Below are 27,961 nucleotides of genomic sequence, written 5' to 3'. Positions count from 1 at the left end.
GTTTACAGACAGATTATTTCACTTATAATTAATTGTATCACAATTCCAGTGGGTCAGAAGTTTACATACACTAAGTTGACTGTGCCTTTAAACAGCTTGGAAAATTCCAGAAAATGACGTCATGGCTTTAGAAGCTTCTGATAGGCTAATTGACATCATTTGAGTCAATTGGAGGTGTACCTGTGCATGTATTTCAAGGCCTACCTTCAAACTCAGTGCCTCTTTGCTTGACATCATGGGAAAATCAAAAGAAACCAGCCAAGACCTCAGAAAAAGAATTGTAGACCTCCACAAGTCTGGTTCATCCTTGGGATCAATTTCCAAATGCTTGAAGGTACCACGTTCATCTGTACAAACAATAGTACGCAAGTATAAACACCATGGGACCATGCAGCCATCATACTGTTCAGGAAGGAGATGCGTTCTGTCTCCTAGAGATGAACGTACTTTGGTGCGAAAAGTGCAAATCAATCCCAGAACAACAGCAAAGGACCTTGTGAAGATGCTGGAGGAAACAGGGACAAAAGTATCTATATCCACAGTAAAACGAGACCTATATCGACATAACCTGAAAGGCCGCTCAGCAAGGAAGAAGCCACTGCTCCAAAACCGCCATAAAAAAGCCAGACTACGGTTTGCAACTGCACATGGGGACAAATATCGTACTTTTTGTAGAAATGTCCTCTGGTCTGATGAAACAAAAATAGAACTGTTTGGCCATAATGACCATCGTTATGTTTGGAGGAAAAAGGGGAATGCTTGCAAGCCGAAGAACACCATCCCAACTGTGACGCACGGGGGTGGCAGCATCATGCTGTGGAGGTGCTTTGCTGCAGGAGGGACTGGTGCACTTCACAAAATAGATGAATATATTGAAGCAACATCTCAAGACATCAGTCAGGAAGTTAAAGCTTGGTTGCAAATGGGTCTTCCTAATGGACAATGACCCCAAGCATACTTCCAAAGTTGTGGCAAAATGGCTTAAGGACAACAAAGTCAAGGTACTGGAGTGGCCATCACAAAGCCTTAACCTCAATCCTATAGAAAATGTGTGGGCAGAACTGAAAAAGCGTGTGCGAGCAAGGAGGCCTACAAACCTGACTCAGTTACACCAGCTCTGTCAGGAGGAATGAGCCAAAATTCACCCAACTTATTGTGGGAAGCTTGTGGAAGGCTACCCGAAACGTTTGACCGAAGTTAAACAATTTAAAGGCAATGCTACCAAATACTAATTGCGTGTATGTAAACTTCTGACCCACTAGGAATGTGATGAAAGAAATAAAAGCTGAAATAAATAATTATCTCTCTTATTAATCTGACATTTCACATTCTTAAAATAAAGTGGTGATCCTAACTGACCTAAGACAGTGAATCATTACTAGGATTAAATGTCAGGAATTGTGAAAAACTGAGTTTAAATGTATTTGGCTAAGGTCTATGTGAACTTCCGACTTCAACTGCAATCACCCCCCTTTGTAGAGCCACCTTTTGAAGCAATTACAGCTGCAAGTCTCTTGGGGTATGTCTCTATAAGCTTGGCACATCTATCCACTGGGATTTTTGGCCATTCTTCAAGGCAAAACTGCTCCAGCTCCTTCAAGTTGGATGGGTTCCGCTGGTATACATCAATCTTTAAGTCATACCACAGATTCTCAATTGGATTGAGGTCAGGGCTTTGACTAGGCCATTCCAATACATTTAAATGTTTCCCCTTAAACCACTTGAGTGTTGCTTTAGCAGTATGCTTAGGGTCATTGTCCTGCTGGAAGGTGAACCTCCATCCCAGTCTCAAATCTCTGGAAGACTGAAACAGGTTTCCCTCAAGAATTTCCCTGTATTTAGCACCATCCATCAATCCTTCAATTCTGAACAGTTACCCATTCCCTGCCGATGAAAAACATCCCCACAGCATGATGCTGCCACCACCATGCTTCACTGTGGGGATGGTGTTCTCGGGGTGATGAGAGGTGTTGGGTTTGCGCCAGACATAGCGTTTTCCTTGATGGCCAAAAAGCTAAATTGTAGTCTCATCTGACCAGAGTACCTTCTTCCATATGTTTGGGGAGTCTCCCACATGCCTTTTGGCGAACACCAAACGTGTTTGCTTATTTTTTTCTTTAAGCAATGGCTTTTTTCTGGCCACACTTACATAAAGCCCAGCTATGTGGAGTGTACAGCTTAAAGTGGTCCTATGGACAGATACTCCAATCTCCGCTGTGGAGCTTCGCAGCTCCTTCAGGGTTATCTTTGGTGTCTTTGTTGCCTCTCTGATTAATGCCCTCCTTGCCTGGTCCGTGAGTTTTTGTGGGCGGCCCTCTCTTGGCAGGTTTGTTGTGGTGCCATATTCTTTAAAACATTTTATAATGGATTTAATGGTGCTCCGTGGGATGTTCAAAGTTAGGGATATTTTTGTATAACCCAACCCTGATCTGTACTTCTCTACAACTTTGTCCCTGACCTGTTTGGAGAGCTCCTTGGTCTTCATGGTGCCGCTTGCTTGGTGGTGTCCCTTGCTTAGTGGTGTTGTAGACTCTGGGGCCTTTCAGAACAGGTGTATATATACCGAGATCATGTGACAGATCATGTGACACTTAGATTGCACACAGGTGGACTTTATTTAACTAATTATGTGACTTGTGAAGGTAATTGGTTGCACCAGATCTTATTTAGGCGCTTCATAGCAAAGGGGGTGAATACATATGTACGCACCACTTTTCCGTTATTTTATTTTTTTTAATTTTTTGAAACAAGTTATTATTTTCATTTCACTTCAACAATTTGGACTATTTTGTGTATGTCCATCACATGAAATCCAAATAAAAATCAATTTAGATTACACGTTGTAATGCAACAAAATAGGAAAAACGTCAAGGGGGATTAATACTTTTGCAAGGCACTGTATGTACAATCTTGACTGAATTTTCCAAGAGTAGAGAGTTGGTTGTCTTGGACGTGTTTCTAGATGTGCCCTCCCAGTCCTCTTGGGTTATTACTATGTGCAGCTCGTCTTCCCAATTAGTTATCGCTATAATATTCTCATCTTTTGTTTCTTCTTGGATAATTCTGTATAAGTGCCGCAGCAAATCCTTGGCATTTACCTTGTTAGATCTCGTTGCTATATACAGTGCATTCAGAAAATATTCAGACCCTTTGACTTTTTCCACATTTTGTTACGTTTGTTACGTTACAGTCTTATTCTAAAATGGATTAAATCGTTTTTTCCCCTCATCAATCTACACACAATACCCCATAAAAGCAAACATTTTAGCAAATTTATGGAAAATAAAAAAACTTGCTGCTTAAAAATATCCCCACAGCATGATGTTGCCACCACCATGCTTCACTTGTTTGATGCTGTAAAATAGGCCTTTGTAGCCAAGAAGATAAATGCGGCCAGAGACCCACCCACTAAATCAGCACTGCATCCTCACAAATCTGTGCCTGCCTGGCAGGGTTGTTGCGGGGGGCTGCCTGAATCGACATCTCCACGTCATCGGCGCCCAGGGAACAGCGAGTTAACTGCCTTGCTCAGGGGCAGAACGACACATTTTTACCGTGTTTGGGTGTGGGTAGTGCGCACAGATTATCTGCTGCTGAACTCGATGTAGTCCCAACTTTATCCGCTAACAGTTCTTCCACAAATTTGCCCATGTCGTCCTTTTCTGCGCTCTCTTTCACGTTGTGTATTCAAATGTTATTTTGTCTTGATTTATTTTCCAGATAGTCAAAGAAATGCTCCTGAGCTCCAAGGTGTCATTAAAACCATCACTCTGGCTATTTTAATTCAACCTATATTTAAGTTTAATCAACCAACGAACCATTGAAAAATTTATCCTAATCGCTCTCTCTCTCTCTCTCTCTCTCTCTCTCTCTCTCTCTCTCTCTCTCTCTCTCTCTCTCTCTCTCTCTCTCTCTCTCTCTCTCTCTCTCTCTCTCTCTCTCTCTCTCTCTCTCTCTCTCTCTCTCTCTCTCTCTCGCTCTCTCTCTCGCTCTCTCTCGCTCTCTCTCTCTCTCTCTCTCTCTCTCGCTCTCTCTCTCAGATTAACTGTGTAACGTTCCCCCTCCCTATGAGTATACCTGAACAGCAGCTGTTGAAGCCAGATGAGTGGAGCTACTGTGATTACTTCTGGGTAAGAGATGAAGACTGGCCATACCACAGAGTCATATTACACTGCTCTACTCTACTCTACACTACTCTACTCTGCTCTGCTCTACTCTACTCTACACTACTCTACTCTACTCTACACTACTCTACTCTACACTACTCTACTCTACTCTACTCTACTCTACTCTACTTTACACTACTCTACTCTACTCTACTCTACTCTACACTACACTACTCTACACTACTCTACTATACTCTACTCTACTCTACTCTACTCTACACTACTCTACTCTACTCTACACTACTCTACTCTACACTACTCTACTCTACTCTACTCTACACTACTCTACTCTACTCTACACTACTCTACTATACTCTACTCTACTCTACACTACTCTACTCTACACTACTCTACTCTACACTACTCTACTCTACTCTACTCTACACTACTCTACTATACTCTACTCTACTCTACTCTACTCTACACTACACTACACTACACTACTCTACACTACACTACGCTACTCTACACAACACTACTCTACACTACTCTACTCTACTCTACACTACTCTACTCTACTCTACTCTACTTTACACTACTCTACTCTACTCTACTCTACTCTACTCTACTCTACACTACTCTACACTACTTTACACTACTATACTCTACTTTACTCTACTCTACTCTACTATACACTACACTACACTACTCTACACTACTTTACACTACTCTACTCTACTTTACACTACTCTACTCTGCTCTGCTCTACTCTACACTACTTTACACTACTCTACACTACTCTAATCTACATTACTCTACACTACACTACACTGCTCTACACTACTATACACTACTTTACACTACTCTACTCTACTCTACTCTACTCTACTCTACACTACTCTACACTACTTTACACTACTATACTCTACTTTACTCTACTCTACTCTACTATACACTACACTACACTACTCTACACTACTCTACACTACACTACTCTACTATACACTACTCTACACTACTTTACACTACTCTACACTACACTACTCTACTATACACAACTCTACACTACTCTACACTACACTACACTACACTACTCTACTATACACTACACTACTCTACACTACTCTACACTACTCTACTCTACACTACTCTACTATACTCTACTCTACTCTACTCTACACTACTTTACACTACTCTACACTACTTTACACTACACTACTTTACACTACTCTACACTACTCTACACTACTCTACACTACTCTACACTACACTACACTACTCTACACTACTTTACACTACTCTACTCTACACTACACTACACTACTTTACACTACACTACTCTACTATACACTACTCTACACTACACTACTCTACTCTACACTACACTACTCTACTCTACACTACTCTACTCTACTCTACTCTACTCTACACTACTCTACACTACTCTACACTACTCTACTCTACACTACTCTACTATACACTACTCTACTCTACTCTACACTACTCTACTCTACACTACACTAATTAAGACTACTCTACACTACTTTACACTACTCTACACTCTAGTACATTACACTACTCTACACTACACTGCACTGCACAACATTACATTACACAACACTAAGCCTGTATAGCTGTATTAGAATAACACATGATGTAGTGAGAGACCACGCTCCAAGCATCTGTTTGGTTCTGTTTTCATTTCTCCCAAGGCTGAAACTTAATCACCACCAGGTGTTTTCTCAGGTTTTAACACTCGGCTAACGTTACAGTCAGACCGGGTTAACGTTACACTCTCTCTGAGGTGACATCACCGGGAGACGCTCGTGAAGAAAGAGTGGATACCGTACACTGAGACTGACAGTTTTCACTGAGACACAGAGGATCAGATTTAAACAGGTTGACAAGTATTTAATGCACCATACTTTGTGAAATGTAGACTTTCTATACCATTGGCTGTGGTGCTGTAGAATGGAGTATTTTCCCGTAATAAAATACAATCAGTAACTGTATGATTGAATGCATACCATGAAATAAGCAGACTACAGTATCACATCACAACACAACACAACACAACACAACACATTACAACACAACACAACACAACAACACTGAATGTTATCTGGTCGTATGATTTGTTTGGTGATTTATGTTACACTAGATATTATTGTAGAGTATATTTATGTGTTGTTATTGTTGCTGTGTAGATGGATAAGAAGGACTCTCAGGGGACAAGCTCTATCTCAGGGTTTGAGGTCTTACTGCAGAAACAGCTGAAGGGGAAACAGATGCAGAAAGAGATGGCCGAGTTTATACGAGAAAGGTAACTACAAAATCCCATTTCATTATCTGAGCTGATTTGTCAACAATCCTGGTCAGGCCAATGTTTCACAACTCCTATTTTATCTTGAGCATTTTCATGTTTGACAAAAAAAATTACAAAAAATAAAACGTTTCTCCTTCCGTTTTTCAGGATAAAGATTGAAGAGGAATATGCCAAGAACCTCTCCAAGCTGTCACAGATTCCCCTCGCGGGACAGGAAGAAGGGTGAGTGAGTAGTGTCATTGACAGAATTTCCTGTGGTGGTGCCTTAACAAAAAGTAGCCTACATGTATGTGTCACCTCACACACTCTGCACGTGCTCACTGACGCTTAGGAAGATATGGCACAAGAAAATACAAGGAAATCTCTCCGCGTCAACACAAAGATTCCATGTCAAAAAGTAATTGCACAGATTATGCCAATTCCTAGCCAACTCCTAGGCAATTCCTTGCCAACTCCTAGCTAATTCCTAGCCAACTCATAGGCATTTCTTGTAGATCTGAAAGGAGTTGATGGGTGTACAGTATAGACATAGCATGCTGATAGAACAACTCATATCTAGGAGTAGGGGCACTATGTGGATTGCTGGACTGGACAGCAGGGTACCATCAGGGTGTTATGGCATCATATCAGCCCAGACTTACTGGTGAGACTGAAACGGGCGATACTGAAACGGGCGATACTGAAACGGGCGATACTGAAACGGCCGATACTGAAACGGCCGATACTGAAACGGGCGATACTGAAACGGGCGATACTGAAACTGGCGATACTGAAACGGGCGATACTGAAACGGGCGATACTGAAACGGGCGATACTGAAATGGCCGATACTGAAACGGGTGAGACTGAAACTAGTGAGACTGAAACTAGTGAGCTGCATGGAGGCCCAGCCAGAAGCTGTGAAACAGGAAGTATGGTCGTCCTGTACATCACTACAACTTCCTTTGATCCAGACCCTCCAGACCTCGTAGCAGACTGGGCCTTTAAACCATTACATATGACAGGATGGAGGGAGGGAGGTGGGGGAAAGACTGAGGGAGGGAGGGATACTGTAGTTGCCGGATTGATAAAGAGAGAGATGGGGGGACCCTGCAGAGTGAAGGAGAGAAAGGGAGAAAAATAAAGAGAAGGGGGGGCCTCTTCAGTCTGTGAGCAGCTCTTTGTCTGATAAATGGGATCCTGTGGAGGACAGGCTGTCTGTATGGTGAGGCTGCTGGAGGACAGGCTGGCTGTATGGTGAGGCTGCTGGAGGACAGGCTGGCTGTATGGTGAGGCTGCTGGGGGACAGGCTGGCTGTATGGTGAGGCTGCTGGAGGACAGGCTGTCTGTATGGTGAGGCTGCTGGGGGACAGGCTGGCTGTATGGTGAGGCTGCTGGAGGACAGGCTGTCTGTATGGTGAGGCTGCTGGAGGACAGGCTGGCTGTATGGTGAGGCTGCTGGAGGACAGGCTGGCTGTATGGTGAGGCTGCTGGAGGACAGGCTGTCTGTATGGTGAGGCTGCTGGAGGACAGGCTGTCTGTATGGTGAGGCTGCTGGAGGACAGGCTGTCTGTATGGTGAGGCTGCTGGAGGACAGGCTGGCTGTATGGTGAGGCTGCTGGAGGACAGGCTGTCTGTATGGTGAGGCTGCTGGAGGACAGGCTGGCTGTATGGTGAGGCTGCTGGGAAACAGGCTGTCTGTATGGTGAGGCTGCTAGAGGACAGGCTGTCTGTATGGTGAGGCGGCTGGAGGACAGGCTGGCTGTATGGTGAGGCTGCTGGGGGACAGGCTGGCTGTATGGTGAGGCTGTTGGAGGACAGGCTGGCTGTATGGTGAGGCTGCTGGGGGACAGGCTGGCTGTATGGTGAGGCTGCTGGAGGACAGGCTGGTTGTATGGTGAGGCTGCTGGAGGACAGGCTGGCTGTATGGTGAGGCTGCTGGAGGACAGGCTGGCTGTATGGTGAGGCTGCTGGAGGACAGGCTGGCTGTATGGTGAGGCTGCTGGAGGACAGGCTGTCTGTATGGTGAGGCTGCTGGGAAACAGGCTGGCTGTATGGTGAGGCTGCTGGAGGACAGGCTGGCTGTATGGTGAGGCTGCTGGGTCACAGGCTGGCTGTATGGTGAGGCTGTTGGAGGACAGGCTGGCTGTATGGTGAGGCTGCTGGAGGACAGGCTGGCTGTATGGTGAGGCTGCTGGAGGACAGGCTGGCTGTATGGTGAGGCTTTTGGGGACAGGCTGGCTGTATGGTGAGGCGGCTGGAGGACAGGCTGGCTGTATGGTGAGGCTGCTGGAGGACAGGCTGGCTGTATGGTGAGGCTGCTGGAGGACAGGCTGGCTGTATGGTGAGGCTGCTGGAGGACAGGCTGGCTGTATGGTGAGGCTGCTGGAGGACAGGCTGGCTGTATGGTGAGGCTGCTGGAGGACAGGCTGTCTGTATGGTGAGGCTGCTGGGAAACAGGCTGGCTGTATGGTGAGGCTGCTGGAGGACAGGCTGGTGTATGGTGAGGCTGCTGGAGGACAGGCTGGCTGTATGGTGAGGCTGCTGGGAAACAGGCTGGCTGTATGGTGAGGCTGCTGGGAAACAGGCTGGCTGTATGGTGAGGCTGCTGGAGGACAGTCTGGCTGTATGGTGAGGCTGCTGGAGGACAGGCTGGCTGTATGGTGAGGCTGCTGGGTCACAGGCTGGCTGTATGGTGAGGCTGTTGGAGGACAGGCTGGCTGTATGGTGAGGCTGCTGGAGGACAGGCTGGCTGTATGGTGAGGCTGCTGGAGGACAGGCTGGCTGTATGGTGAGGCTTTGGGGACAGGCTGGCTGTATGGTGAGGCGGCTGGAGGACAGGCTGGCTGTATGGTGAGGCTGCTGGAGGACAGGCTGGTTGTATGGTGAGGCTGCTGGAGGACAGGCTGGCTGTATGGTGAGGCTGCTGGAGGACAGGCTGGCTGTATGGTGAGGCTGCTGGAGGACAGGCTGGCTGTATGGTGAGGCTGCTGGAGGACAGGCTGTCTGTATGGTGAGGCTGCTGGGAAACAGGCTGGCTGTATGGTGAGGCTGCTGGGAAACAGGCTGGCTGTATGGTGAGGCTGCTGGAGGACAGGCTGGTGTATGGTGAGGCTGCTGGAGGACAGGCTGGCTGTATGGTGAGGCTGCTGGGAAACAGGCTGGCTGTATGGTGAGGCGGCTGGAGGACAGGCTGGCTGTATGGTGAGGCTGCTGGGGGACAGGCTGGCTGTATGGTGAGGCTGCTGGAGGACAGGCTGTCTGTATGGTGAGGCTGCTGGAGGACAGGCTGTCTGTATGGTGAGGCTGCTGGGAAACAGGCTGGCTGTATGGTGAGGCTGCTGGGAAACAGGCTGGCTGTATGGTGAGGCTGCTGGAGGACAGGCTGGTGTATGGTGAGGCTGCTGGAGGACAGGCTGTCTGTATGGTGAGGCTGCTGGGAAACAGGCTGGCTGTATGGTGAGGCTGCTGGAGGACAGGCTGGTGTATGGTGAGGCTGCTGGAGGACAGGCTGGCTGTATGGTGAGGCTGCTGGGAAACAGGCTGGCTGTATGGTGAGGCTGCTGGGAAACAGGCTGGCTGTATGGTGAGGCTGCTGGAGGACAGGCTGGCTGTATGGTGAGGCTGCTGGAGGACAGGCTGGCTGTATGGTGAGGCTGCTGGGTCACAGGCTGGCTGTATGGTGAGGCTGTTGGAGGACAGGCTGGCTGTATGGTGAGGCTGCTGGAGGACAGGCTGGCTGTATGGTGAGGCTGCTGGAGGACAGGCTGGCTGTATGGTGAGGCTTTTGGGGACAGGCTGGCTGTATGGTGAGGCGGCTGGAGGACAGGCTGGCTGTATGGTGAGGCTGCTGGAGGACAGGCTGGTTGTAAGGTGAGGCTGCTGGAGGACAGGCTGGCTGTATGGTGAGGCTGCTGGAGGACAGGCTGGCTGTATGGTGAGGCTGCTGGAGGACAGGCTGGCTGTATGGTGAGGCTGCTGGAGGACAGGCTGTCTGTATGGTGAGGCTGCTGGGAAACAGGCTGGCTGTATGGTGAGGCTGCTGGGAAACAGGCTGGCTGTATGGTGAGGCTGCTGGAGGACAGGCTGGCTGTATGGTGAGGCTGCTGGGGGACAGGCTGGCTGTATGGTGAGGCTGCTGGAGGACAGGCTGTCTGTATGGTGAGGCTGCTGGAGGACAGGCTGTCTGTATGGTGAGGCTGCTGGGAAACAGGCTGGCTGTATGGTGAGGCGGCTGGAGGACAGGCTGGCTGTATGGTGAGGCTGCTGGGGGACAGGCTGGCTGTATGGTGAGGCTGCTGGAGGACAGGCTGTCTGTATGGTGAGGCTGCTGGAGGACAGGCTGTCTGTATGGTGAGGCTGCTGGGAAACAGGCTGGCTGTATGGTGAGGCTGCTGGGAAACAGGCTGGCTGTATGGTGAGGCTGCTGGAGGACAGGCTGGTGTATGGTGAGGCTGCTGGAGGACAGGCTGGCTGTATGGTGAGGCTGCTGGGAAACAGGCTGGCTGTATGGTGAGGCGGCTGGAGGACAGGCTGGCTGTATGGTGAGGCTGCTGGGGGACAGGCTGGCTGTATGGTGAGGCTGCTGGAGGACAGGCTGTCTGTATGGTGAGGCTGCTGGAGGACAGGCTGGCTGTATGGTGAGGCTGCTGGAGGACAGGCTGGCTGTATGGTGAGGCTGCTGGGTTACAGGCTGGCTGTATGGTGAGGCTGCTGGGTTACAGGCTGGCTGTATGGTGAGGCTGCTGGGAAACAGGCTGGCTGTATGGTGAGGCTGCTGGAGGACAGGCTGTCTGTATGGTGAGGCTGCTGGAGGACAGGCTGGCTGTATGGTGAGGCTGCTGGAGGACAGGCTGTCTGTATGGTGAGGCTGCTGAAAGACAGGCTGGCTGTATGGTGAGGCTGCTGGAGGACAGGCTGGCTGTATGGTGAGGCTGCTGGGGGACAGGCTGGCTGTATGGTGAGGCTGCTGGAGGACAGGCTGTCTGTATGGTGAGGCTGCTGGGGGACAGGCTGGCTGTATGGTGAGGCTGCTGGAGGACAGGCTGTCTGTATGGTGAGGCTGCTGGAGGACAGGCTGGCTGTATGGTGAGGCTGCTGGAGGACAGGCTGGCTGAATGGTGAGGCTGCTGGAGGACAGGCTGTCTGTATGGTGAGGCTGCTGGAGGACAGGCTGGCTGTATGGTGAGGCTGCTGGAGGACAGGCTGTCTGTATGGTGAGGCTGCTGGAGGACAGGCTGGCTGTATGGTGAGGCTGCTGGAGGACAGGCTGTCTGTATGGTGAGGCTGCTGGAGGACAGGCTGGCTGTATGGTGAGGCTGCTGGGAAACAGGCTGTCTGTATGGTGAGGCTGCTAGAGGACAGGCTGTCTGTATGGTGAGGCGGCTGGAGGACAGGCTGGCTGTATGGTGAGGCTGCTGGGGGACAGGCTGGCTGTATGGTGAGGCTGTTGGAGGACAGGCTGGCTGTATGGTGAGGCTGCTGGGGGACAGGCTGGCTGTATGGTGAGGCTGCTGGGTTACAGGCTGGCTGTATGGTGAGGCTGCTGGGGGACAGGCTGTCTGTATGGTGAGGCTGCTGGAGGACAGGCTGGCTGTATGGTGAGGCTGCTGGAGGACAGGCTGTCTGTATGGTGAGGCTGCTGGAGGACAGGCTGGCTGTATGGTGAGGCTGCTGGAGGACAGGCTGTCTGTATGGTGAGGCTGCTGGAGGACAGGCTGGCTGTATGGTGAGGCTGCTGGGTCACAGGCTGGCTGTATGGTGAGGCTGCTGGGTTACAGGCTGGCTGTATGGTGAGGCGGCTGGAGGACAGGCTGGCTGTATGGTGAGGCTGCTGGAGGACAGGCTGGTTGTATGGTGAGGCTGCTGGAGGACAGGCTGGCTGTATGGTGAGGCTGCTGGAGGACAGGCTGGCTGTATGGTGAGGCTGCTGGAGGACAGGCTGGCTGTATGGTGAGGCTGCTGGAGGACAGGCTGTCTGTATGGTGAGGCTGCTGGGAAACAGGCTGGATGTATGGTGAGGCTGCTGGAGGACAGGCTGGCTGTATGGTGAGGCTGCTGGGTCACAGGCTGGCTGTATGGTGAGGCTGTTGGAGGACAGGCTGGCTGTATGGTGAGGCTGCTGGAGGACAGGCTGGCTGTATGGTGAGGCTGCTGGAGGACAGGCTGGCTGTATGGTGAGGCTTTTGGGGACAGGCTGGCTGTATGGTGAGGCGGCTGGAGGACAGGCTGGCTGTATGGTGAGGCTGCTGGAGGACAGGCTGGTTGTATGGTGAGGCTGCTGGAGGACAGGCTGGCTGTATGGTGAGGCTGCTGGAGGGTAGGCTGGCTGTATGGTGAGGCTGCTGGAGGACAGGCTGGCTGTATGGTGAGGCTGCTGGAGGACAGGCTGTCTGTATGGTGAGGCTGCTGGGAAACAGGCTGGCTGTATGGTGAGGCTGCTGGAGGACAGGCTGGTGTATGGTGAGGCTGCTGGAGGACAGGCTGGCTGTATGGTGAGGCTGCTGGGAAACAGGCTGGCTGTATGGTGAGGCTGCTGGGAAACAGGCTGGCTGTATGGTGAGGCTGCTGGAGGACAGTCTGGCTGTATGGTGAGGCTGCTGGAGGACAGGCTGGCTGTATGGTGAGGCTGCTGGGTCACAGGCTGGCTGTATGGTGAGGCTGTTGGAGGACAGGCTGGCTGTATGGTGAGGCTGCTGGAGGACAGGCTGGCTGTATGGTGAGGCTGCTGGAGGACAGGCTGGCTGTATGGTGAGGCTTTTGGGGACAGGCTGGCTGTATGGTGAGGCGGCTGGAGGACAGGCTGGCTGTATGGTGAGGCTGCTGGAGGACAGGCTGGTTGTATGGTGAGGCTGCTGGAGGACAGGCTGGCTGTATGGTGAGGCTGCTGGAGGACAGGCTGGCTGTATGGTGAGGCTGCTGGAGGACAGGCTGGCTGTATGGTGAGGCTGCTGGAGGACAGGCTGTCTGTATGGTGAGGCTGCTGGGAAACAGGCTGGCTGTATGGTGAGGCTGCTGGGAAACAGGCTGGCTGTATGGTGAGGCTGCTGGAGGACAGGCTGGTGTATGGTGAGGCTGCTGGAGGACAGGCTGGCTGTATGGTGAGGCTGCTGGGAAACAGGCTGGCTGTATGGTGAGGCGGCTGGAGGACAGGCTGGCTGTATGGTGAGGCTGCTGGGGGACAGGCTGGCTGTATGGTGAGGCTGCTGGAGGACAGGCTGTCTGTATGGTGAGGCTGCTGGAGGACAGGCTGTCTGTATGGTGAGGCTGCTGGGAAACAGGCTGGCTGTATGGTGAGGCTGCTGGGAAACAGGCTGGCTGTATGGTGAGGCTGCTGGAGGACAGGCTGGTGTATGGTGAGGCTGCTGGAGGACAGGCTGTCTGTATGGTGAGGCTGCTGGGAAACAGGCTGGCTGTATGGTGAGGCTGCTGGAGGACAGGCTGGTGTATGGTGAGGCTGCTGGAGGACAGGCTGGCTGTATGGTGAGGCTGCTGGGAAACAGGCTGGCTGTATGGTGAGGCTGCTGGGAAACAGGCTGGCTGTATGGTGAGGCTGCTGGAGGACAGGCTGGCTGTATGGTGAGGCTGCTGGAGGACAGGCTGGCTGTATGGTGAGGCTGCTGGGTCACAGGCTGGCTGTATGGTGAGGCTGTTGGAGGACAGGCTGGCTGTATGGTGAGGCTGCTGGAGGACAGGCTGGCTGTATGGTGAGGCTGCTGGAGGACAGGCTGGCTGTATGGTGAGGCTTTTGGGGACAGGCTGGCTGTATGGTGAGGCGGCTGGAGGACAGGCTGGCTGTATGGTGAGGCTGCTGGAGGACAGGCTGGTTGTATGGTGAGGCTGCTGGAGGACAGGCTGGCTGTATGGTGAGGCTGCTGGAGGACAGGCTGGCTGTATGGTGAGGCTGCTGGAGGACAGGCTGGCTGTATGGTGAGGCTGCTGGAGGACAGGCTGTCTGTATGGTGAGGCTGCTGGGAAACAGGCTGGCTGTATGGTGAGGCTGCTGGGAAACAGGCTGGCTGTATGGTGAGGCTGCTGGAGGACAGGCTGGCTGTATGGTGAGGCTGCTGGGGGACAGGCTGGCTGTATGGTGAGGCTGCTGGAGGACAGGCTGTCTGTATGGTGAGGCTGCTGGAGGACAGGCTGTCTGTATGGTGAGGCTGCTGGGAAACAGGCTGGCTGTATGGTGAGGCGGCTGGAGGACAGGCTGGCTGTATGGTGAGGCTGCTGGGGGACAGGCTGGCTGTATGGTGAGGCTGCTGGAGGACAGGCTGTCTGTATGGTGAGGCTGCTGGAGGACAGGCTGTCTGTATGGTGAGGCTGCTGGGAAACAGGCTGGCTGTATGGTGAGGCTGCTGGGAAACAGGCTGGCTGTATGGTGAGGCTGCTGGAGGACAGGCTGGTGTATGGTGAGGCTGCTGGAGGACAGGCTGGCTGTATGGTGAGGCTGCTGGGAAACAGGCTGGCTGTATGGTGAGGCGGCTGGAGGACAGGCTGGCTGTATGGTGAGGCTGCTGGGGGACAGGCTGGCTGTATGGTGAGGCTGCTGGAGGACAGGCTGTCTGTATGGTGAGGCTGCTGGAGGACAGGCTGGCTGTATGGTGAGGCTGCTGGAGGACAGGCTGGCTGTATGGTGAGGCTGCTGGGTTACAGGCTGGCTGTATGGTGAGGCTGCTGGGTTACAGGCTGGCTGTATGGTGAGGCTGCTGGGAAACAGGCTGGCTGTATGGTGAGGCTGCTGGAGGACAGGCTGGCTGTATGGTGAGGCTGCCGGAGGACAGGCTGGCTGTATGGTGAGGCTGCTGGGAAACAGGCTGGCTGTATGGTGAGGCTGCTGGAGGACAGGCTGGCTGTATGGTGAGGCTACTGGGGGACAGGGTGGCTGTATGGTGAGGCTGTTGGAGGACAGGCTGGCTGTATGGTGAGGCTGCTGGAGGACAGGCTGGCTGTATGGTGAGGCTGCTGGGAAACAGGCTGGCTGTATGGTCAGGCTGCTGGAGGACAGGCTGGCTGTATGGTGAGGCTACTGGGGGACAGGGTGGCTGTATGGTGAGGCTGTTGGAGGACAGGCTGGCTGTATGGTGAGGCTGCTGGAGGACAGGCTGGCTGTATGGTGAGGCTGCTGGAGGACAGGCTGGCTGTATGGTGAGGCTGCTGGAGGACAGGCTGGCTGTATGGTGAGGCTGTTGGGGGACAGGGTAGCTGTATGGTGAGGCTGCTGGGAAACAGGCTGGCTGTATTGTGAGGCTGCTGGGTCACAGGCTGTCTGTATGGTGAGGCTGCTGGAGGACAGGCTGGCTGTATGGTGAGGCTGCTGGAGGACAGGCTGGCTGTATGGTGAGGCTGCTGGAGGACAGGCTGGCTGTATGGTGAGGCTGCTGGAGGACAGGCTGTCTGTATGGTGAGGCTGCTGGAGGACAGGCTGGCTGTATGGTGAGGCTGCTGGAGGACAGGCTGGCTGTATGGTGAGGCTGCTGGGGGACAGGGTGGCTGTATGGTGAGGCTGCTGGAGGACAGGCTGGCTGTATGGTGAGGCTGCTGGAGGACAGGCTGGCTGTATGGTGAGGCTGCTGGAGGACAGGCTGGCTGTATGGTGAGGCTTTTGGGGACAGGCTGGCTGTATGGTGAGGCTGCTGGAGGACAGGCTGTCTGTATGGTGAGTCGGCTGGAGGACAGGCTGTCTGTATGGTCAGGCGGCTGGAGGACAGGCTGGCTGTATGGTGAGTCGGCTGGAGGACAGGCTGGCTGTATGGTGAGGCTGCTGGTGGACAGGCTGTCTGTATGGCGAGGCTGCTGGTGGACAGGCTGTCTGTATGGTGAGGCGGCTGGAGGACAGGCTGCCCTGCCTGCTGCCCTGCCTGCTACCCTGCCTGCGACTGAGCCCAGAAATACTGCCTTTTTATTCCTGAATTTACCATTTGTCTGGCCGTAATGCGGCACCGAGAGCATGTGACTAGTTTTTATCACTAGATTCAATACCAACCCTGTGCTGTATTTACAGTGGGCTAGAAGGGAGTGAATCGTGGTCCATTTGTTTCCCAGAATGATGTTGGTGGTAAATGCTCTCTGGGGTATGAATGCTTTTAGCAGCGGTCTTAAGGATATGAGTATGAGGCACCAACTGTGAATACGTTTTGGATCGTTGCCATTGTGTACTTTTAGTAGCTTACAACATTTTAGAACCTACCAGTATATAAACCTTATTGGCCAGGTCTCCCATGCAAACGAGAGGATTCATTTCATTAGGACTTCATCAGATAAATGTTGCAAATGCAAAGTAAATTTGAATATCTCTTCTTGATCCATCTTCTGTCTCTTCTTGATCCATCTTCTATCTCTTCTTGATCCATCTTCTATCTCTTCTTGATCCATCTTCTATCTCTTCTTGATCCATCTTCTATCTCTTCTTGATCCATCTTCTCTCTCTTCTTGATCCATCATCTATCTCTTCTTGATCCATCATCTGTCTCTTCTTGATCATCTTCTATCTCTTCTTGATCCATCTTCTATCTCTTCTTGATCCATCTTCTATCTCTTCTTCATCCATCATCTGTCTCTTCTTGATCCATCTTCTGTCTGTTCTCTGATGGCTCTGAAAGTGGCAGGTGGCAGAGCAGAGAGCAGCACCCTGATGCTGTAGGAATGTACCCACGTCTTCCATTCAGAGTGGTGCTTTGATGTGAACTGGTTGAAGACCACCAGCCCCACTCCCTCTCCGCTCCAGACCTACAGTCTGTAGTACCTCACTGCTGCTGCTGCCTAACTTGATGGCCCTTGGATAAATATTCTGCTAATGTTTTGGAATGAAGGACTCAAGATTTATGTTCAGAGGAGTTTAGTTTAGTTTATTAGGATCCCCATTAGCTATTGCACATGCAGCAGCTACTCTTCCTATGGTCCACATGAAACGTAAAAATACATGACAAAGTACAGAACAGTAATAGACAAGAACAATATAAGATATTACACAAAAGTACATGTAACATTTTTTTTTAAACTGTATATAGGAAAGACACCAAGATACTATTTACACACTATTCATATATACTGTACATATTTATATTCTTATATACAGTTAAATTCAATATTAAGAAAGAGGAGAGGCGCTGTGATACAATGTTTTTTTTAAGCTAAACTTGCTTTTTGCCTGAGTAGAGGAGAAGAGGTTACGTACTGCTCAAGGCTAGCCTAGCGTCACACTCACTGACGTACCATGGCTTTGAATTTGCTGTTCATTTCTGCTAGAATATAGAGAGTTTTTAACAACGTATGTTTCCTTCTGCTATGATCATTGTTAATGTTGGTGTCCACTCACCTTAGTCATTATATTCTGTAGATATGATTGATTAGATATAAATTGTCACAACATTAATTTGTAAAAGTTAATTAAAGATATAATATTAATTTTCCCAGACTGCATTATGTCACAGAGCTTGGCTATAAAACAACAGTTGACTTGCAGAATGTTCTAAAGTAATAAGAAACCATGAAAGGGTTCAGCGTTATCTCATATCCGCGTCTACATCCTCCTAACCAGCCAGGGAACATGCCGAGGACCAGGCACAGCTGTGAGATGGGATACCTTCTGGGTTATAAACTGTCTATGAACTTTTAAGGCTCTATTCAATCTGTAAAGCTGAAGTGTTACAGATTCCGCAATAGAAATGTAAAGGTAATTTCCGATTGAACGGACATATGCAGCGTTTACAGTGAATGCAATCTCAGCTAAAGCGGGAACATTGGCTTTAAATAGAAATCACTCTGTAAAGCGGAACATTCATCTCTTTCTCTCTGTTTGGCAGGATCCACCCTGACTCTCTCCCTCCCTCCCTCCCTCCCTCCCTCCCTCCCTCCCTCCCTCCCTCCCTCCCTCCCTCCCTCCCTCCCTCCCTCCCTCCCTCCCTCCCTCCCTCCCTCCCTCTCTGTGTCTCTCTCTCTCTCTCTCTCTCTCTCTCTCTCTCTCCCCCTGTTCTCTCTCTCTCTCTCTCTCTCTCTCTCTCTCTTGTCTCTCTTGTCTTACCTCCTGGTGTGAGTGTTACTTAACTCTCTCTTCTGCTTTGTTATACTGAACCAACCCCCCCTCCTCTCTTTCCATCTGTCTGTCCTCACTACTCTGTCATAGTGATAGTGTGTTGTCTCTCTGGTCTAATATGGTGTGTTGTCTCTCTGGTCTAACATGATGTGTTGTCTCTCTGGTCTAACATGATGTGTTGTCTCTCTGGTCTAACATGGTGTGTTGTCTCTCTGGTCTAACATGATGTGTTGTCTCTCTGGTCTAACATGATGTGTTGTCTCTCTGGTCTAACATGATGTGTTGTCTCTGGTCTAACATGGTGTGTTGTCTCTGGTCTAACATGATGTGTTGTCTCTCTGGTCTAACATGATGTGTTGTCTCTGGTCTAACATGGTGTGTTGTCTCTCTGGTCTAACATGATGTGTTGTCTCTCTGGTCTAACATGATGTGTTGTCTCTGGTCTAACATGGTGTGTTGTCTCTGGTCTAACATGATGTGTTGTCTCTGGTCTAACATGGTGTGTTGTCTCTCTGGTCTAACATGATGTGTTGTCTCTGGTCTAACATGGTGTGTTGTCTCTGGTCTAACATGGTGTGTTGTCTCTCTGGTCTAACATGATGTGTTGTCTCTGGTCTAACATGATGTGTTGTCTCTCTGGTCTAACATGATGTGTTGTCTCTGGTCTAACATGGTGTGTTGTCTCTGGTCTAACATGATGTGTTGTCTCTCTGGTCTAACATGATGTGTTGTCTCTCTGGTCTAACATGATGTGTTGTCTCTGGTCTAACATGGTGTGTTGTCTCTGGTCTAACATGATGTGTTGTCTCTCTGGTCTAACATGATGTGTTGTCTCTGGTCTAACATGATGTGTTGTCTCTCTGGTCTAACATGATGTGTTGTCTCTGGTCTAACATGGTGTGTTGTCTCTGGTCTAACATGATGTGTTGTCTCTCTGGTCTAACATGATGTGTTGTCTCTGGTCTAACATGATGTGTTGTCTCTCTGGTCAAACATGATGTGTTGTCTCTGGTCTAACATGGTGTGTTGTCTCTGGTCTAACATGATGTGTTGTCTCTGGTCTAACATGGTGTGTTGTCTCTCTGGTCTAACATGATGTGTTGTCTCTGGTCTAACATGGTGTGTTGTCTATGTGGTCTAATATGGTGTGTTGTCTCTCTGGTCTAACATGGTGTGTTGTCTCTGGTCTAACATGATGTGTTGTCTCTGGTCTAACATGGTGTGTTTTCTCTCTGGTCTAACATGATGTGTTGTCTCTGGTCTAACATGGTGTGTTGTCTCTCTGGTCTAACATGATGTGTTGTCTCTGGTCTAACATGGTGTGTTGTCTCTCTGGTCTAACATGATGTGTTGTCTCTGGTCTAACATGGTGTGTTGTCTATGTGGTCTAATATGGTGTGTTGTCTCTCTGGTCTAACATGGTGTGTTGTCTCTGGTCTAACATGATGTGTTGTCTCTGGTCTAACATGGTGTGTTTTCTCTCTGGTCTAACATGATGTGTTGTCTCTGGTCTAACATGGTGTGTTGTCTCTCTGGTCTAACATGATGTGTTGTCTCTGGTCTAACATGGTGTGTTGTCTATGTGGTCTAATATGGTGTGTTGTCTCTCTGGTCTAACATGGTGTGTTGTCTCTGGTCTAACATGATGTGTTGTCTCTGGTCTAACATGGTGTGTTGTCTCTCTGGTCTAACATGGTGTGTTGTCTTTGTGGTCTAACATGGTGTGTTGTCTATGTGGTCTAACATGGTGTGTTGTCTTTGTGGTCTAACATGGTGTGTTGTCTATGTGGTCTAATATGGTGTGTTGTCTCTGGTCTAACATGATGTGTTGTCTCTGGTCTAACATGGTGTGTTGTCTATGTGGTCTAACATGGTGTGTTGTCTCTCTGGTCTAACAAGATGTGTTGTCTCTGGTCTAACATGGTGTGTTGTCTCTGGTCTAACATGGTGTGTTGTCTATGTGGTCTAACATGGTGTGTTGTCTTTGTGGTCTAACATGGTGTGTTGTCTATGTGGTCTAATATGGTGTGTTGTCTCTGGTCTAACATGATGTGTTGTCTCTGGTCTAACATGGTGTGTTGTCTATGTGGTCTAACATGGTGTGTTGTCTCTCTGGTCTAACATGATGTGTTGTCTCTGGTCTAACATGATGTGTTGTCTCTGGTCTAACATGGTGTGTTGTCTCTGGTCTAACATGATGTGTTGTCTCTCTGGTCTAACATGATGTGTTGTCTCTCTGGTCTAACATGATGTGTTGTCTCTGGTCTAACATGGTGTGTTTTCTCTGGTCTAACATGATGTGTTGTCTCTGGTCTAACATGGTGTGTTGTCTCTGGTCTAACATGATGTGTTGTCTCTGGTCTAACATGATGTGTTGTCTCTGGTCTAACATGATGTGTTGTCTCTCTGGTCTAACATGATGTGTTTTCTCTGGTCTAACATGATGTGTTGTCTCTCTGGTCTAATATGGTGTGTTGTCTCTGGTCTAACATGATGTGTTGTCTCTCTGGTCTAACATGGTGTGTTGTCTCTGGTCTAACATGATGTGTTGTCTCTGGTCTAACATGGTGTGTTGTCTATGTGGTCTAATATGGTGTGTTGTCTCTCTGGTCTAACATGATGTGTTGTCTCTGGTCCAACATGGTGTGTTGTCTCTGGTCTAACATGATGTGTTGTCTCTGGTCTAACATGATGTGTTGTCTCTGGTCTAACATGATGTGTTGTCTCTCTGGTCTAACATGATGTGTTTTCTCTGGTCTAACATGATGTGTTGTCTCTCTGGTCTAATATGGTGTGTTGTCTCTGGTCTAACATGATGTGTTGTCTCTCTGGTCTAACATGGTGTGTTGTCTCTGGTCCAACATGATGTGTTGTCTCTGGTCTAACATGATGTGTTGTCTCTGGTCTAACATGGTGTGTTGTCTCTCTGGTCTAACATGGTGTGTTGTCTCTCTGGTCTAAAATGGTGTGTTGTCTTTGTGGTCAAACATGGTGTGTTGTCTCTCTGGTCTAACATGGTGTGTTGTCTCTCTGGTCTAAAATGGTGTGTTGTCTTTGTGGTCAAACATGGTGTGTTGTCTCTCTGGTCTAAAATGGTGTGTTGTCTTTGTGGTCAAACATGGTGTGTTGTCTCTCTGGTCTAAAATGGTGTGTTGTCTTTGTGGTCAAACATGGTGTGTTGTCTTTGTGGTCTAACATGGTGTGTTGTCTTTGTGGTCAAACATGGTGTGTTGTCTTTGTGGTCTAACATGGTGTGTTGTCTTTGTGGTCAAACATGGTGTGTTGTCTTTGTGGTCAAACATGGTGTGTTGTCTTTGTGGTCTAACATGGTGTGTTGTCTTTGTGGTCAAACATGGTGTGTTGTCTTTGTGGTCTAACATGGTGTGTTGTCTTTGTGGTCTAACATGGTGTGTTGTCTTTGTGGTCAAACATGGTGTGTTGTCTTTGTGGTCTAACATGGTGTGTTGTCTTTGTGGTCTAACATGATGTGTTGTCTCTGGTCTAACATGGTGTGTTGTCTTTGTGGTCTAACATGATGTGTTGTCTCTGGTCTAACATGGTGTGTTGTCTCTGGTCTAACATGGTGTGTTGTCTCTCTGGTCTAAAATGGTGTGTTGTCTTTGTGGTCAAACATGGTGTGTTGTCTCTCTGGTCTAAAATGGTGTGTTGTCTTTGTGGTCAAACATGGTGTGTTGTCTTTGTGGTCTAACATGGTGTGTTGTCTTTGTGGTCAAACATGGTGTGTTGTCTCTCTGGTCTAACATGATGTGTTGTCTCTGGTCTAACATGGTGTGTTGTCTCTGGTCTAACATGGTGTGTTGTCTTTGTGGTCTAACATGGTGTGTTGTCTATGTGGTCTAATATGGTGTGTTGTCTCTGGTCTAACATGATGTGTTGTCTCTGGTCTAACATGGTGTGTTGTCTATGTGGTCTAACATGGTGTGTTGTCTCTCTGGTCTAACATGATGTGTTGTCTCTGGTCTAACATGGTGTGTTGTCTCTGGTCTAACATGGTGTGTTGTCTATGTGGTCTAATATGGTGTGTTGTCTCTCTGGTCTAACATGATGTGTTGTCTCTGGTCTAACATGGTGTGTTGTCTCTGGTCTAACATGATGTGTTGTCTCTGGTCTAACATGATGTGTTGTCTCTGGTCTAACATGATGTGTTGTCTCTCTGGTCTAACATGATGTGTTTTCTCTGGTCTAACATGATGTGTTGTCTCTCTGGTCTAATATGGTGTGTTGTCTCTGGTCTAACATGATGTGTTGTCTCTCTGGTCTAACATGGTGTGTTGTCTCTGGTCTAACATGATGTGTTGTCTCTGGTCTAACATGGTGTGTTGTCTCTCTGGTCTAACATGGTGTGTTGTCTCTCTGGTCTAAAATGGTGTGTTGTCTTTGTGGTCAAACATGGTGTGTTGTCTCTCTGGTCTAACATGGTGTGTTGTCTCTCTGGTCTAAAATGGTGTGTTGTCTTTGTGGTCAAACATGGTGTGTTGTCTTTGTGGTCTAACATGTTGTGTTGTCTTTGTGGTCAAACATGGTGTGTTGTCTTTGTGGTCTAACATGGTGTGTTGTCTTTGTGGTCAAACATGGTGTGTTGTCTTTGTGGTCAAACATGGTGTGTTGTCTTTGTGGTCAAACATGGTGTGTTGTCTTTGTGGTCAAACATGGTGTGTTGTCTTTGTGGTCAAACATGGTGTGTTGTCTTTGTGGTCTAACATGGTGTGTTGTCTTTGTGGTCAAACATGGTGTGTTGTCTTTGTGGTCTAACATGGTGTGTTGTCTTTGTGGTCTAACATGATGTGTTGTCTCTGGTCTAACATGGTGTGTTGTCTTTGTGGTCTAACATGATGTGTTGTCTCTGGTCTAACATGGTGTGTTGTCTCTGGTCTAACATGGTGTGTTGTCTCTCTGGTCTAAAATGGTGTGTTGTCTTTGTGGTCAAACATGGTGTGTTGTCTTTGTGGTCAAACATGGTGTGTTGTCTTTGTGGTCTAACATGGTGTGTTGTCTTTGTGGTCAAACATGGTGTGTTGTCTTTGTGGTCTAACATGGTGTGTTGTCTTTGTGGTCAAACATGATGTGTTGTCTTTGTGGTCAAACATGGTGTGTTGTCTTTGTGGTCTAACATGGTGTGTTGTCTTTGTGGTCAAACATGGTGTGTTGTCTTTGTGATCTAACATGGTGTGTTGTCTTTGTGGTCTAACATGGTGTGTTGTCTTTTGTGGTCAAACATGGTGTGTTGTCTTTGTGGTCTAACATGGTGTGTTGTCTTTGTGGTCAAACATGGTGTGTTGTCTTTGGTCTAACATGGTGTGTTGTCTTTGTGGTCAAACATGGTGTGTTGTCTTTGTGGTCAAACATGGTGTGTTGTCTTTGTGGTCAAACATGGTGTGTTGTCTTTGTGGTCAAACATGATGTGTTGTCTTTGTGGTCTAACATGGTGTGTTGTCTTTGTGGTCTAACATGGTGTGTTGTCTTTGTGGTCTAACATGGTGTGTTGTCTTTGTGGTCTAACATGGTGTGTTGTCTCTCTGGTCTAAAATGGTGTGTTGTCTCTCTGGTCTAATATGATGTGTTGTCTCTGGTCTAACATGGTGTGTTGTCTCTGGTCTAACATGATGTGTTGTCTCTGGTCTAATATGGTGTGTTGTCTCTGGTCTAACATGATGTGTTGTCTCTGGTCTAACATGGTGTGTTGTCTCTGGTCTAACATGATGTGTTGTCTCTGGTCTAACATGATGTGTTGTCTCTGGTCTAACATGGTGTGTTGTCTCTGGTCTAACATGATGTGTTGTCTCTGGTCTAACATGGTGTGTTGTCTCTCTGGTCTAACATGATGTGTTGTCTATGTGGTCTAACAGTGTGTTCTCTCTGGTCTAACATGGTGTGTTGTCTCTCTGGTCTAACATGATGTGTTGTCTCTGGTCTAACATGGTGTGTTGTCTCTCTGGTCTAACATGATGTGTTGTTTCTGGTCTAACATGGTGTGTTTTCTCTGGTCTAACATGGTGTGTTGTCTCTCTGGTCTAACATGGTGTGTTGTCTCTGGTCTAACATGGAGTGTTGTCTCTCTGGTCTAACATGGTGTGTTGTCTCTGCTCTAACATGGTGTGTTGTCTCTCTGGTCTAACATGGTGTGTTGTCTCTGGTCTAACATGGAGTGTTGTCTCTCTGGTGTAATATGGTGTGTTGTCTCTGTGGTCTAACTTGGTGTATTGTCTCTGTCCACAGTACTCTGTGGTGTCATACAGTGATAGTGTGGTTCTTATCTCTCTCCTCAGTACTCTAGGGGAAGCCTGGGCTCAGCTAAAGAAGAGTCTGGCTGACGAGGCCGAGGTTCACCTCAAGTTCTCCTCTAAGGTAGCAGACATTATGTTACACTTTACTTAAATGTAACACACTGGACTGTATACTTCACTCAAAGGAAAACACTTTACGCTTCGGAATGCAATTATATTCCATTACATTTGTTGTGTACACTCTTAGAAAAAAGGCTTCCAAAAGGTTTCTTTGCAGAGGGATAGGGTTCTACCAAGAACTGTTTTGATCAGAATAACCTTTTTTGTAAGACAAGGGTTCTTTGTAAGGCTAAGGGTTCTACCTAGAACCTTTAACATCCTAAGAGTCGTTTTTGGAAGAAAGGGTTCTTTGATGCTTCTTTGGAAGGCAAGAAGGGTTCTACATAGAACCATATATAATATTTCCCAGCATGCTCTATTGCAGGGAGATTTTCAGAATTGTTTGTTTTACTGTAATACAGTATATGTGTTTTTGCATGTACATTGATTGGCTGATAAATGTTATGCTAAACAAAGATAAATAACACACAGTTTTCTAAACTAATCCGATCTGTTGGATTTATAGCACCCTTTTACTGAGATGGTCGTTCCAGTTTAGATTACTTGAAATAGTCTTAGTAATCAACCCTACCTGCATGTTGCGGGTGATAAACAATTCCACTTGTTGGATATCCTAACTCCGGCTGGATTCCAATAGGAATTACACATCACTTTGCAAGCCAGCATAATGTGACTTGCAGGCCTGATGTGGCCTGTAAACCAGTAGTGATGGGGAAACAAAGCTTCCTGAAGCATTGAGGCTTTCCAGTCAATTGTGTCGAAAATAGGTTATTTTACTCTGACTTTCATTATCCGTTCACAATACACATTAGTGACATCTGCTGGTCAGTAATAGCAATGTGTAATTATCAGATATTTCTTTTTTTTTTTTCCTCTACTGATTTTATAAAAACTCTGTGGCGCAGCGCTAGGTCGTTGGCTTTAGTAGCTTACAGTCCGTTGGAATGCCAGATTCACATCATGCTTCCCTTTTTACCGTCAAGTTGACTATTGTTCTAAACCTGAATCTATGGCATTATTTAGGATGCTTATTTAAGAAGCTTATACTATACTAAATAAAACAAATGATTTGAACAACAGTGCAGAAAGTGTGGTTTCACATATTTTCAAAATAGTCTACCTTCAGCAGGATTCGACCTCACACCCTCATGTTCCTGAATGTTCCATAGTTCCCTACTCTACCTGCTAAGCTACCAGTCAGGTGTAATTACATGTACAAAATCCTAGCTAGATGTATAAGTACGGTATCCATTGGAGGTCAGTGTTTTTGAAAGCAGCTTCATTTAAGAAAGCACCGGAACCGCGGCAAAATCAATGGGATCTCGCATTTTACAACAGACCGTTTGAAAAAGCACGTGATCAAACGAGGCTTCGGACGTCATTGATCACGTACTTCTGATAAAGTGATACAGGCATCGGCACACTGCTTCAAAGTTAGCTGCTTAGCGATTTCGGCGCATGCCTCGGAGCTCCGGTATCAAACGTAACATCACTATAAACCAGGAGTCTCTTAACACCACTGAGAGGAGGAGATTAAATGATTTGAACACATTCGTCATGGACCTCTATCTCTTCAATAGACCTTTATTAACCTAAAATAACCTGTTCAATCCAGTTCAATCAGGCTTCTGGAGTAAAACATCATATTTCCTCTTGCATTGCAAGAGTGTACATTCATGCATTTCATACTCTTTTAATTGACTGATTTGGCCATAACATTCATATAAAGTGTTTATGGGTAGGAGACTGTCTTTCTCCGTAAATAATCTCCTGGTCCTCAGCTGACTGGCATAAAAAGCAAGACAACTGTCATCACAATGCATCATTATTTATTATTTATTTATAGGAAAGGCCAGCTGTTTTTGCTAACCATGTGACTTGACCAGGAAAAACTCCACACATAGGCCTTCCAAACAGTTGTCTCCAATGAGGTCTGCCTTTAAACGTCAGTTATTTAACTCTTTCAGCTCCAGAGTGAGGTGGAGAAGCCTCTGTTGACGTTCAGAGATAACTTTAAGAAGGACATGAAGAGGTTCGATCATCACATCGCAGAACTACGGAAACAGCTGTTTGGACGACACGCAGCCATGGAGAAGGTACACATCCTGACACAGTGAGACGCAGCAAACACACACAAAAACACACAGGTACACACACACACACAAACACACACTCACACACACACAGAGGCACAAACACAAACACACACTCATAAAACATACAGAACTCGACTAAATAATAACTGTCCTTGCACTTGGCAGCTGTAGAATTTCAGGAATCTTCTCAGATGTGATTAGAATTCCACAACTCCTCCCAAAGTATAGGACCGTTTCCTGTCAACACACACGTACACACTACCACATCCTCGGTCTATAAATAATGATTGGACTGATCCGTTCAGCTTCCACAGACCTGTCATCTCCTCATCATCAGTCGTCTAGGGTTACGCTTAGTCATCTAGACATTCATCACAGACCTGTCATCTCCTCACCGTCAGTCATCTAGACATTCATCACAGACCTGTCATCTCCTCACCGTCAGTCATCTAGACATTCATCACAGACCTGTCATCTCCTCACCATCAGTCATCTAGACATTCATCACAGACCTGTCATCTCCTCACCATCAGTCATCTAGACATTCATCACAGACCTGTCATCTCCTCATTGTCTGTCATCTAGACATTCATCACAGACCTGTCATCTCCTCACCATCAGTCATCTAGACATTCATCACAGACCTGTCATCTCCTCACCATCAGTCATCTAGACATTCATCACAGACCTGTCATCTCCTCACCGTCAGTCATCTAGACATTCATCACAGACCTGTCATCTCCTCACCGTCAGTCATCTAGACATTCATCACAGACCTGTCATCTCCTCACCGTCAGTCATCTACACATTCATCACAGACCTGTCATCTCCTCACCATCAGTCATCTAGACATTCATCACAGACCTGTCATCTCCTCACCGTCAGTCATCTAGACATTCATCACAGACCTGTCATCTCCTCACCATCAGTCATCTAGACATTCATCACAGACCTGTCATCTCCTCACCGTCAGTCATCTAGACATTCATCACAGACCTGTCATCTCCTCACCGTCAGTCATCTAGACATTCATCACAGACCTGTCATCCCCTCACCATC

General features: G+C 48.1%; 1 protein-coding gene across 1 annotated transcript in view; it reads left to right on the top strand.

Moving 5' to 3' along the window:
* Nucleotides 1–27,961, top strand: part of LOC121582370 (growth arrest-specific protein 7) — a 121,538-nt gene that overhangs the window by 72,844 nt on the left and 20,733 nt on the right. Inside the window, exons 6-10 of the mRNA XM_041898146.1 lie at nucleotides 4,041–4,130; nucleotides 6,314–6,429; nucleotides 6,580–6,654; nucleotides 24,729–24,807; nucleotides 26,774–26,902. Of these exons, the coding sequence (XP_041754080.1) occupies nucleotides 4,041–4,130; nucleotides 6,314–6,429; nucleotides 6,580–6,654; nucleotides 24,729–24,807; nucleotides 26,774–26,902 (489 nt within the window). The remainder of the gene's footprint in view (nucleotides 1–4,040; nucleotides 4,131–6,313; nucleotides 6,430–6,579; nucleotides 6,655–24,728; nucleotides 24,808–26,773; nucleotides 26,903–27,961) is intronic.

The sequence above is a fragment of the Coregonus clupeaformis genome, chromosome 1 (genome assembly GCF_020615455.1).
Source record: "Coregonus clupeaformis isolate EN_2021a chromosome 1, ASM2061545v1, whole genome shotgun sequence".
In the NCBI taxonomy this organism is placed as follows: domain Eukaryota; kingdom Metazoa; phylum Chordata; class Actinopteri; order Salmoniformes; family Salmonidae; genus Coregonus; species Coregonus clupeaformis.
Note: the sequence above shows the minus strand (reverse complement) of the source record. Positions and strands in the feature narration are given on the sequence as shown.